Consider the following 12,192-nt stretch of genomic DNA (forward strand, 5'->3'; position numbering starts at 1 on the left):
CAATGCAATACCATTTCACAGATCAGGTAAATATAACTTATTTTTTTATTTTAAGAAAAAATTACTTTGAGAATAACTTTAATAAAAAAAAGTCATACAATGTTTACATGCAAAAATATCACAAAGGGCACTCTGGAGAAAAAAAAGAGGTTTACCTCCACACAGGGGAAGACTTCTACACAGTAAGAGCTATGGAAATTTGGAATGGGCTCCCTCAGGAACTAGTTCTAACCAGCTCAATTGATTGTTTAAAAAACTGGATGCGTTCATAAATGCACAGAATATACCTGGTTATAAACATTTGTAAGGGATAATGGACAAAACTGTTCTCCCAGGAAATATTGCCTTTAGGAATCAGGAAGGAATTTGTTTTTTTGTGATGGAGCAAATTGAAAGATGCTTTATAATGCATGTTTTGCCTTCCTCTGGATCAACTGTGGGTAGAGAGTTCTGTATATGGAGGTTTTCAAATTATTTATTAGTTCTTTCCTCTACTTCTTGAACTCAAAAAGACTTGTCATTTTTTCTCAACCTAACTATGTAACATGCTGGCTGTATCATATTTTTATGATTATTTTTCAACAAAGAAGATGAAATGGGTAAAACCAAAGAAGTGCTAAAAAACAGTACAATATAAAACAGATATAGAAAAATAAGAATTGGAAAGTGGATGTAGAAAGACAAGGACAAAGAAGGGAAAATAAAAGAGAAGAATTCAGAAGATAAAAAAAAAAACTACAGAACAACAAAAACTAAAGTTACCTCTTTAGCTGCTGCATTGAAAGAATCCAGGAAGGAACCGATGGTTTGGCTGTTCAGTGCCGAAAAGATTATATTAATCTGGTTCTGGTCTGACCAGACATGGCTGTTGGCCACATAGCTACCCAGCTGCTGAGCTGAAAGATACGACACTGCATCCGTCTGCCAAAGTGGAAAGAAGTCTTGTCACTATAAAGCTGGCCATAAACAATGGTTCACAAAAACTAGCTTATCATTTATGAAAATATCTGGATAACCTTTTCTTTACTAGACGCAGACATCCAAGTGCAGCGCATGTCACACGAGCGTAGCCTGAAAACTGTAATACTGACCCATTCCTGCACTACATAAAACACAGGGGAACTGGAGTAAAACTGCTAGGTTTTATTTCATTTCATGTTGGTGTCCCAAGGTAATGATTCCTTTGTGGTTGCCCATTGTACACAAACTGGCTGTCACACAGTGCTTTTCAAATTTTTTACACAATACAGCAATCGGAAACCACATATTTACATTATTTTCCTCATCCAGCATTCACCAAACCATTGTTCATCATCATTCTTAGCCGAATCGGAAGGTAAGAGATGCCTATATATATATTTTATATATATATATATATATATATATATATATATATATATATATATATATATATATATACACTCAACTCCAGTGAAAAGTCTTCCTGTTTTTTCAAATATCTTTGGGAAGAGTCAGTGTCTATTTTTTATTGATACCTGTGTCCTCCATGATGGGATGTTTGCTTACTTCCTGTCCTTGTAACATCAGCACAAGAAAAAAGTGTACAGTAAAAACCTGTTAGATGTTCTAAATGTTGCCCGTCTTGCTAAGAAAAACTGTAATTGTGTTGCTGTTGTGTTGCTGTTTCTGGTGAAACTTCCTTTCCTTGTGATACCCGGTTATCAGGGCAGAAAGTGAAAATTAACAAAAATAAAAGAATAAAAGGAGAGATGCAGCACAAATAAGATTGCAATGTTCTAATCAGTGCCTGGAAAAAGTTCTGGCTGTGTTTGGGCTTTTAGATTCTTATCCAATCCTATTTATATGCATAAAATGAATTTTGTCTTGGTTGGACCCTATCTGCAACACCCTCAGATGACCATGACCTTAGCAACCAACAATCTACTGCAGGCTAGAGTGGATGCCTTCTGTAGACTTTAGAAAACAATGTTGGTGTCTACTGTAGGCCCCAGCAGACTCTTACCTGAGAGAAGCTAAAGTCAAAGTCTGGTTAGGTATTATTGTGTTTCAGCCTATCAAAGCACCAAGTAAAATGGTGCTGGAGGTCCACTATTCCCGAAAACAAACACAAAAAGTGAGGTAAATATTGAGGAGGACCTGTCACTGCTCATATTTTTCCTGAATGCCATTCAGTGTGCCATTTTTATTATAGAACAGAGGAGACTTTAAATTTCTGTTGGATTTTTATTTCTGTCTGTGACCCCCACTGGGGAGAGGTTCCTTGACTTCCTGTCCCTGTAACTCAAATGCAGAAAAAAAAACATTCTCAGCAGTTCATACCTTCCACATTATGCTAAAATATTTTTCTTTTTGTCTGCATCCATACTAAAGAGATTTCTCATCACTTCATGTCTTGAGAGTAGATGAAGAGAAATATCCCTACTAAAAACACTACACTAAAAACTACAACCACAAATTGTAACTCCTTTTTGTTCAAACCCTTTTCTGTTTTATCCAAAACTAGTTAAAATGTTTTGACTGGATTTGGGCTTGTAAAACATATAGTTCAACACATGTACTTACAACAATAAAGTCTGGGTTTATAGCAAAAATATCAGCTATGGAGGCTTGTGCGCGGATTTCACCGAAATTGAGAACAAGCCATTTGCCACTGTTGCCTGAGATGGGGCATGCGGGACCTGTAATAAAAAAAAAATGACAATTATACTAATTACTTAGCTACTTAGAAGCTATATTTTAGTTTTAGGTGGATATCTTTAATATACCTGTTGAGCACTCTGACAGTGAGGTCTATGAACTAGAGCTCTAAGTCCTGCCAGTCTAACATGGGCACTATGAGGGTGTTTTTTATCGCCTTTTGTTTGGGTCACATGGATTTTAATTTGCCATACAAGTCTAAGTGAATGTAAAACTCTCTTGATGCAGGTCAAAAGTAGGGAAACTGCAGGTCAATTACATCTGTGAGTTAATTCTGAATAATCTCTGAAGCACCTTAAACTAATGTCAAACTGATGTTATTAAAACAATCCCAAAGCCCAACAAAACAGGCCCAAATGGCAATATTGACTTTCTATATGATATATAAAGTGATCTGTCACTGTACTCTTTTCAATATCTCTCACCAGCTATCTTCTAAAGATCAGGGGGTCAGTGCATCCAGAAAACCACGCATGCAAAAAGTTGGGATAAGTCATATTAAAAATTGTACATTATCCCCAGAAATTCTGTAGAATCAGTAGATATTGGCAAACTTTTGCCATGTTGGCAAAATACATTGTTGTCAATGGATTTGTGTGGTTTCAATGGGCTTTAAATGTCTCATGACTACTTTCAACTATCCTGAACCCTTTCTTGTGACAAAAAAAATCTTATTAGCCTCCTTATTTTTATACTGCTTATTCACAGAAAGAAAAATAGACAGAGGGAAAAAAAGTAAAATAAAACATTTACTTTGCCAGAACAAAAATGTGGATAAAATTTACCAAAAAGGGAAAAAAATACAAATAAAAAAATAAAAATGACATGACTTAAACTAAATACACCCCATTCAGCCACCCCCTTTCCCAAATTAGCACAACCTCTTACTAAAGGAACAAAAAAGAGTAGATTTCTTTTTTAAGCAAATTACACATAACTAGCTCAATTCTGCACAAAAATATGCTTCAATGACATTGCTCCACTCATACATACCCATAACTGAAATGAGTTTTGAGTGGACTGACCCCTAAAATGATACAGTGGAAAAAGGACATTAAAGGGAGAAACCATGCATTAACAAGTGTTCTCTTACCAGTTAATTGTTTTTTTCCCAAGAGGATTGACTTGAAATGGTTATAACCTGCAACTTGTACTTCGCCTTGCAATTGTGCGTAGGAACTGCTAAACCCAGAAATGCTGCATATTGAGAGGAGAGAGAATCATTGAGCTATTTAAAAAACAATTCATGTTTTCAGCACACATTTACCAAAAGTTATAAAGTAAACTAATCAAATCATAGTTTGAGTTGTGCATACATTTCAAAAGACCCCACTGCTAGACCAAGCAGAGCTTTTATAATGCTTGTAGGCAGGACAGCAGCCATGTGTTCCATACTTGTAGCACAAAGTCTCTCTCGAGATCTACCATTCTTTGCATGACATTGTCCATACGGACTGACATTTGTCTTGATGCCAACATGTAGGTTTGCATTTTACTTGAAAGCACTTGTTCCTAGACCACCTCTGACTTCATTGAGTCACAGACCCTAAACAAATGTGCAGCTATTAAAGTTACTGTATCTGCTCTGCATGCTTTTTAAAGATCAATGTAACAAAGCCACTGGGTGATGGTCAAACAACAAGCATTTTCTGGAGAGATCCTCTACACTCTGTAATTTGTGAACATGACTTTAACATCTTTGTTGCTATCTTTAGCTACATTTTTAGAGATTTGTAGATTGAGCTCTCAGTGGTCTCTGCTTGCCTCTGCTTAGCAGCAAAGATTTCAGCCACACAGAGACTGCATTCTTTTCAATAGGTTGATGGACCCCCTAGACTTGCATTGTGTGAATTAGCAGAGAAAGCAATCACTATATAGCACTGCAAAGCAGAAAGCAGAGCCACTGTATGTATCGAGTAAAAATGCATGCCTCCATCTACGTATGTTTATATAAAATATACAGAAAAAACTAGGTGATTAAACCAATGACACACACTCATAATTACACCAGGTCGATCTGTTTTGCATGTCCTAGAAAAATGAAATGAAAAAAAATAATAATAATAATTTAAAGAGGAACTTCATCAAAAAGGGAAATTCCACTTATCCTCCTCCTCCCTCTTTATAGTAGTTTTTTCTTGAGGGGGAGCGGAGTACCTATTTTTAACCTGCTCTCACTTCCACTGTGATCGTCTAGGCCAGTGATGGCAAACCTTGGCACCCCCGATGTTTTGGAACTACATTTCCCATGATGCTCACCTACACTGCAGAGTGCATGAGCATCATAGGAAATATAGTTCCAAAACATCTGGGGTACCAAGGTTTGCCATCACTGGTCTAGGTGATCCAGGTGGAAGTTGGCATGTCCTCCCCATCTGCTCACAACCTCCTGGGACACATCACAGGTCCCAGGAGGCTGCAAAAGCAAAGCACGGTAGCAAAGCACGGCTCATGAAGTCACAGACAGCTTCCCGCAGTCAACGTGGCAATGCTAGGGGCCGAAGACCAGTGAAGAACCTGCCTAAGTGAAGATAGCACTGGATCCCTGGGCTGGTGTGTGTCTTTTTACTAAAGGTCAGCAACTACAGTATTTGTAGCTGCTGACTTGTTATTTCTTTAGAACAGACTGAAGCTCCTCTTTAATTTCCACTAAATCTTTAATCCAGAACAGTCACAGAACCTAAACAAGTGGGAACTTTGGGATGCAAATAAGTGATTATATATTTCCAGACAATTATTTTTGATCTGTACTGGATAAATTGAAGCAGAATTCTGATTGGTTGGTATACGGCATACTCAGAAATACCCGGTAAACATTTAATACATGAATACTGCTGATCCACCTCTATTGCTCTTTACTTACACAGACTGGAAAGACGTGCAGTCGATGCTTGCCGGTATCAGATTAATCTGGCTCACTTGGAAGAATGGGAAGAACAATCTGAATAAGGCAGAACCTGAGCCGAAATAATTACTCCACTGGATACTGGTGAAAGAGGTAAATTGTGCTGAGACTTTGGCAAAGATGGCACTGAAGATGGACTGTGAGATCTCACCACCTGGAATGCTCACATAGTTTTTCTGTAAAAGTGAAGAAGGGGTATTTATTGAGATTATACACTATATAGAAAACATTCTGCACTCAGTTGGTGAATGCATGCATATCTGAAGTATCTCTAATAAAGGTGACCACTAAACAAACAGCTAACTACACAGTTATAATTCATAAATTAATTTTAACTGTCAAAGCATTGTATGTCTGTCCATGTAGTCCTGAGATTTAAAAAGCCCTGCCAGGTTGGAGACAAAGGTGTCTACTTGCTGGACTACTCCAACCAAATGTTTGTTTAATTTTTTGGCAAACTAGGGAAATTTGAAACCACCGGTCAGGCTTTAAATGGTCTCTACATCCAGCAGGGCAATACTGACTGTGGGTCTATCCTTTCCCAGCCCTGTGACGTGGACTTGGCTGTTAATGAAACTGGTAGTATCGAAAAACTGTACATTGGCACCCTTGTTTTTTCACACCAGTTATTTTTCTGTCTGGAAGTTGTATTCTTACATAATCAAGAATATGTGCAACAAAACACTTCTGGAAATGAAATAAAGACACTGGTAACATAGAAAAGATACACCTGCCACCTACCTGCTGTGCAGTTATTTGCAAGGCATTGAGGTATGCATCTATGTCTGTGAAAGACATCTGCTCCAGTCTACCAATGACAGCGTTGGCCTGGTCTTGATCAGTAAATACATTTTCGTTGAGGGTCACAGAGGCCAGCTGGCTGGTGCTCAGGGTGCTCACTGCAGACACCTACATGGAGAAAGTCATTTATTTTTTTAGGCAAAGTGAAAAATTTGGATTATGACCCAGCTTATATATTTAGCTCTGCTTTTATTTTTAAGAGGCTTTCATGAACAGTTGTACAATTAGATAAATATTCTGCAACAGAACACTGCTAGATCAACTAACTTTAAAGGAAACCTGTCTTGATGGAAATATTGGGGAAACCATTGCTCCGTCATTTTTGATGGTGCAAATTGTACTGGAAGGTTTATTACACAATATCTCTGCTCCCCCAACCCTCTAGTGGATTCTAGGACAACCAGGACAGTGACAGCAACTGCCTTCACTGAAGAGTCACACTCTTCAATTTAAAATTCATAGGAAAATTTGAGTTATCCTCATTGGAGTGCTGGATTGCAGTGATACAAGACCGTGCCCCACTCGATTTAGAGTGGAAAAAAATAAACTGACCTATCTTTAGATAAAACTTTTATTACAACATGCAAATGTCAGAGGGGTGTCTTTTCTGTTTCTCCTTTTAGCGATATTTCCCTTCACTTTCTGTTCCAGTGACACAGCAAGAAGTGTTGTCACCAGAGCAGCTGTCCCTTTTAAAAGATTTGCCTTCTATTACTGTTGCAGTGCCTATTGTAAAATGTATTTTCCATAATTTTCTGTCCAGGTGACAAAGGTTCTCCTTTGCAGCAAAACCAGCAATATAAACACTTCCAAAATGAAAAGAAAAGATTTGGGCTTTAGATACATTTCAGCTACAATTGATGGGTGCTTTTGTTCTGGATCAGTGACTGAGCAAGTTCGGGTTTAGTGTAATATACACACCGAGGAAGACATTTGCATTAAAAGTCCCTTCATCCAGTTTGAATAAAAAAAAAAATGGAAAACTAGGGGGCAAAAATAGGGAATCATGACCTACCACAGCCAATCACACAATGAGTCTTTACACTGTAATCTATGGTAGACTGTAAGCTTTCATGAGCAGAGCCCTCCAAACCCTCTTGTATTGATTTGTATTGCAACTGTATTGTCTCCCCTTTTTTGTAAAGAGCTGTCCAAACTGTTGCCATTTTATTTTAAATCCAGTATATTAATAATACTCTAATAATGTTAGACTAATATAATTAGATGCTATAAGCAACAGACTGTCTTCGCTTCATGCTATTTTATGCTAAGGGTCATCCTGGCCAGTATGAAGTAAAGGCACACCTACCCAACTGAAACTGGGATAGATTTCCTTGAGCTGGGAATAAGTCAAATAGGATACAAATTTGCCTATTGAGTTTGTGATTGCAGCGGTGCTGTCGTCTCCACTCTGAGGACAGAAACCTGCATAGAAACAAATAATAGAAAATTGACTGTAAAATGCCTGAAAAACAAATTCAACTTTTTTACATTTCCTTCCAGTAACATACATTTGAAGTGCATTTCTGGTGACGCGGCAGTATGCACAGTAACCTCTTTATTATGTTAAGAAGTTGTTCTGACCCTGGTTGGTGGAACTCATGCATATTATGACAGGAGGGGAACGCAAAGGAGGAGATTTACTAAAACTGATGCACACAAAATCGGGTGCAGCTGTTCATGGTAGCCAATCAGCTTCTAACTTCAGCTTCAATTAAAATTTGACAAAACCTGGAAGCTTCTATGCAGAGCTGCACCAGATTTTGCACTCTCCAGTTTTAGTACATGCCCTCCAATGTCTCTCTCCATCAAACATCATAGGCTGGGAAAAAAGTGATAGCAAGAACTATAGAGACAAGAAGATCCCTTTTTAGTAAGGAAATACGGTAAATAACAAATATGCAATCTCACAGCTTTCACCAAAATGGGGACAACTCAACAGTTTAATTTTATTATAGTGTAGTATTGCCATTTAAGTGCTGACTATACCTGAATTCGTTTTCTTGCTCCTGATATAGTCATACAAAACTCCAAATAGACTCTGGCGATTGTCAGGTGTGAAGCTGTCAAAATTAGCATTCAACTGCTGCAAACTGTGCGACACAAAAGAAAAATCATATAGAGAATGTGAAACACTGCTTTTACATTTCACAGAAAACGTACAGTGTATTTATAGCCAACGCTTTTTTTTTTTTAGCTTTGGATGGTGTAGGGGAAAGTTAAAACCCCTGTAACCCCTGTAAGTCTTGCTGGGGAGATTTCCCTTCACATTCTGTCTTGAAGACTTAATGGGACATGAGAGGAAATCTCCCCTAAGGCTCGATTCACATCTATGCATGTTGCTTTTGAGCGTTTTTGCAGTGCTTTTTGCGTGCTTGCTGCGTTTTTGGACACGTGTTTTTACCGCAAATTTGCTGCATTTTGCCTTTTGTGGGTTTTTTTTTTCTTTTCTTTTTTTCACACTGTGGTTGCTTAGCAACCAGATATATACAGTGAAAAAAAACGGGGAAAAAAAAGGAAAAACGCAAATCGCGGCAAAATCGTGGCAAAAACACGGTAAAAACATGGTGCTTGCGTTATTGATGCAGGTCCATTGACTTCTACTAAATGCAAAATGCTGAATTTTGCATGAAAAAATGTCCCCGACCCTTTCCAAAAACGCAGAGGCACAAAAATGCATTGATGTGAACATGTTCCATAGAAACCCATGTTAAAAAATGTCCTTGCATTTCTGCAAAATGCATCAAAAAACGGACTTATGTGAATGGAGCCTAAGTGAGGGAAAATCCCATCGTGGACAGTTGTCACCAGAAAATGTGTCCAGATTGGATGCTTTCTCCTCACCTCATGCACTTATGTCAACTCTCTAATTTTGTAGGTAAATCTATCCAAAATAGAAAAACAACGTTTTGTCATTACATACACTTTAATACACCGGTGCTTTAGGTTACAGGACACTCTTCCTGACCACAGGGGTGCTCAGAAAACAATTTATAATGACATTAAAAGCAAATTTTAACATAGATGAGATATCTCAGGCTTACATAATTTTGTATGCATCGCAGTCAGCAGATCCCAAAAGGGTGGACAACTGGTTCGAGTTTATGCTGAACAATAATGGTTGCAGCCTAACAGTCACCAAGTCTTCCCAATTGCTAGAGCTATAGGAGGATAGAGAGCTACTGATGATGGAGAGAGATGCAGACAGGAAATCAGAACCGACCACATTTGACACCAAATTGATGTTCTTCTGTAAAACAGGACAAATACAAAATTCACACAATTGAAATGTTATAGAAATCAATAGGAAAGTATTAAAAATGTTTATATATATCTACACCTCTTACAAATGTTATATATATATATATATATATATATATATATATATATATATATATATATATATATATACACACACCTCTTATTTGGATCTTTGAAAATGTATGGGTCACCTTTTAATCTGAATACAATTTAATATCTATCTGTAATCTTATCTGAGCTGCAAGAACACAGATTGCGCTGTCTGACATAACAGATGGGCAAGTAAACATGAAAGTGATATTACAATTACATTTAGGTGGCAATATTGAATCAAAATGTGTAATTGCTGAAAACATGCTTTAGTTTCCCTTTTTTGCCTGTTTTACCATACCTGCTGCAGAGTCACAGACAGTGAATTCAGGAAGCCGTTGACCTCACTAACATCAAACTTCCGCACCCTGGCTGCAACCTGGCAAGAAACGTCCTCATCGTTGACAGCAGAGATAGCGACATCAGCCAGCTGGTTAGGGCTCAAATTTGTGATATCATTAACCTGGAGGATGACAAGGAAACAAAAATACAATCAGTGGTGTTATAACAAAAAAAATAGATAATTATAAAAGTTACAAATACTGCACTAATACTCACAGCATTGTAGTGAGTGTTCCATGCTATATATTCACTGATCTCTATGTATGAGGAGAAACTGCCAAAGTTGTTTTGGATCCAGACTTCAACATTATCTGTTGCACTTCCACACTTAACACCTATAACATAGAAGACTTTTTTTTATTTTACTGCTCCTTGTATTTATTTTAATGTCATACAGACTTATTTGCCAAAAGATTATCCTAATACGCATGTATAGATAATGAGGTGCTTGCTCCATATTACTAGAACAGAACCTAATTTTAAGGAAATATAATATAATATAATCATTTCCTTATTAGGCCAATTACTTCATGGATGGAATCTCATTACATAATTTCCTGTATCCGTTGTCTCTCAGTTATGCCCACTGGATTCCCTTCAGTGCTAGCGATTAGTATAGTTGATGGAAAGGGGAGCTGAGGAAGACATATCTGCAATCAGTGCTGGGTATTAGTATAGCCAATGGGGAATGGAGGTACAGAAACATACACAATTACATTGGGGTATACTATAATCAATAGAAATTGGAAGTGCAGCAAAAAAAAAAAACACCCCCCGATCTATGCTAGGGATTAGTATAGCCAATGGAACCTAGAGCTGAAGGTAGACACACACACAATCATTGTCAATGAGGTGCAGGAAGGCACTCAAAATGTACTACCTATTAGTATAGCCAATGGGAATTGGAGGTGCAGGAAGATGCACAATCAATGCTGGGGATTAGAATGAGTGGCTGAGTACTTGAGGTGCAAGAAGACACCCACAATCAATAATTGTGATTAGGAGAAGGACAATAGGTTTTGGGACTTTAAATATACCCCCATGCTCACATCTACCAAGCAAAAATAAATTCTATCTATGATGTAATTTGTCTAAAAAAGTTTTATCTTTTATTTCAAACAGTATAAAAACACATATTACTATCTGTATAATATATTACAAAGATAAGAGTATTAAATCTTCTGAGAAGTTATCAATTCTCCTTCCAGGGTAAAAGCGTTGGGGTGAGACATACCACCTCTGATCCCCACACAAGGTCTTGTTTGGCTTATCCCTGGATGGGTGTCCCTTTTTTTTATCTGTGATGTACATCTGCCTGCATCAACCAATGGGGTCCCAGTAGGATATTGAACTACTACTATGTGTCATTTTTCCATTTTTGAACTAGAGGCTTGATGAGCTCTTCAATTTTAAAATATGCACTTTAACCTACTTGGACTCCACCCTTGATTTAAGGCTACAAAATATTTACATCATATCAGACTTTGGTTTATATGGTTTATATGTGTACCTAAGGGTTACCCTCCCATGGGCCAGAAGGCTATCTCTTAAGTTCACTGACCTCTCCTACCATAAACATTGAGCATGCTATACTGCATCCATCTTGGATTTGTTTTTAAACTACCTGTGATTTACTTGTTTCAATATATTCAATTCTGTTGGTCCTGATGAAGAGGATGATCCGAGAAACACGTTGACCTTCTCAGAAGATTTAATATGCTTATCTTTGTAATGTATTATACAGAGAGTAATATGTGTTTTTATACTGTTTGAAATAAAAGATGAAACTTTTTTTTAGACAAATTACATCATAGATAGCATTTCTTTTTGCTTGGTAGCTTTGTTAGGTATGGTTAAAGTCCAAAAAACCTATCATCCTTCTCCTACTTTACCAGGGTGATACCCTTGTGCTCACATATTTTCAAGCTAATTGCACTCCTTCCCACAAACATGAACTCATAGTACAATAAATTGTGATTAGTATAAGTGGAGGAGCCCTGGAGGTACAGGAAGACTCAGCCATAATCAATGCTTGGAATTAGTATGATTGTTTGGGAACTAGAGGTGTTTTAAACTTTACTACAGGAACTTCTGGAGCTCATATTTAAAATAAA

General features: G+C 37.4%; 1 protein-coding gene across 1 annotated transcript in view; it reads right to left on the reverse strand.

The window, feature by feature from the left end:
• The window catches only part of LOC143925739 (uncharacterized), a 77,687-nt gene that overhangs the window by 14,644 nt on the left and 50,851 nt on the right, over positions 1 to 12,192 (reverse strand). Inside the window, exons 39-48 of the mRNA XM_077450191.1 lie at positions 10,295 to 10,413; positions 10,038 to 10,199; positions 9,430 to 9,635; positions 8,375 to 8,478; positions 7,695 to 7,810; positions 6,326 to 6,493; positions 5,543 to 5,760; positions 3,773 to 3,876; positions 2,545 to 2,660; positions 763 to 921 (exon numbers count right to left, since the gene is read on the reverse strand). Coding sequence (XP_077306317.1) covers positions 763 to 921; positions 2,545 to 2,660; positions 3,773 to 3,876; positions 5,543 to 5,760; positions 6,326 to 6,493; positions 7,695 to 7,810; positions 8,375 to 8,478; positions 9,430 to 9,635; positions 10,038 to 10,199; positions 10,295 to 10,413 — 1,472 coding nt within the window. The remainder of the gene's footprint in view (positions 1 to 762; positions 922 to 2,544; positions 2,661 to 3,772; positions 3,877 to 5,542; positions 5,761 to 6,325; positions 6,494 to 7,694; positions 7,811 to 8,374; positions 8,479 to 9,429; positions 9,636 to 10,037; positions 10,200 to 10,294; positions 10,414 to 12,192) is intronic.

The sequence above is a fragment of the Lithobates pipiens genome, unplaced genomic scaffold (genome assembly GCF_037356315.1).
Source record: "Lithobates pipiens isolate NorthernLeopardFrog02 unplaced genomic scaffold, aLitPip1_a1.2 Scaffold_22, whole genome shotgun sequence".
In the NCBI taxonomy this organism is placed as follows: Eukaryota; Metazoa; Chordata; class Amphibia; order Anura; family Ranidae; genus Lithobates; species Lithobates pipiens.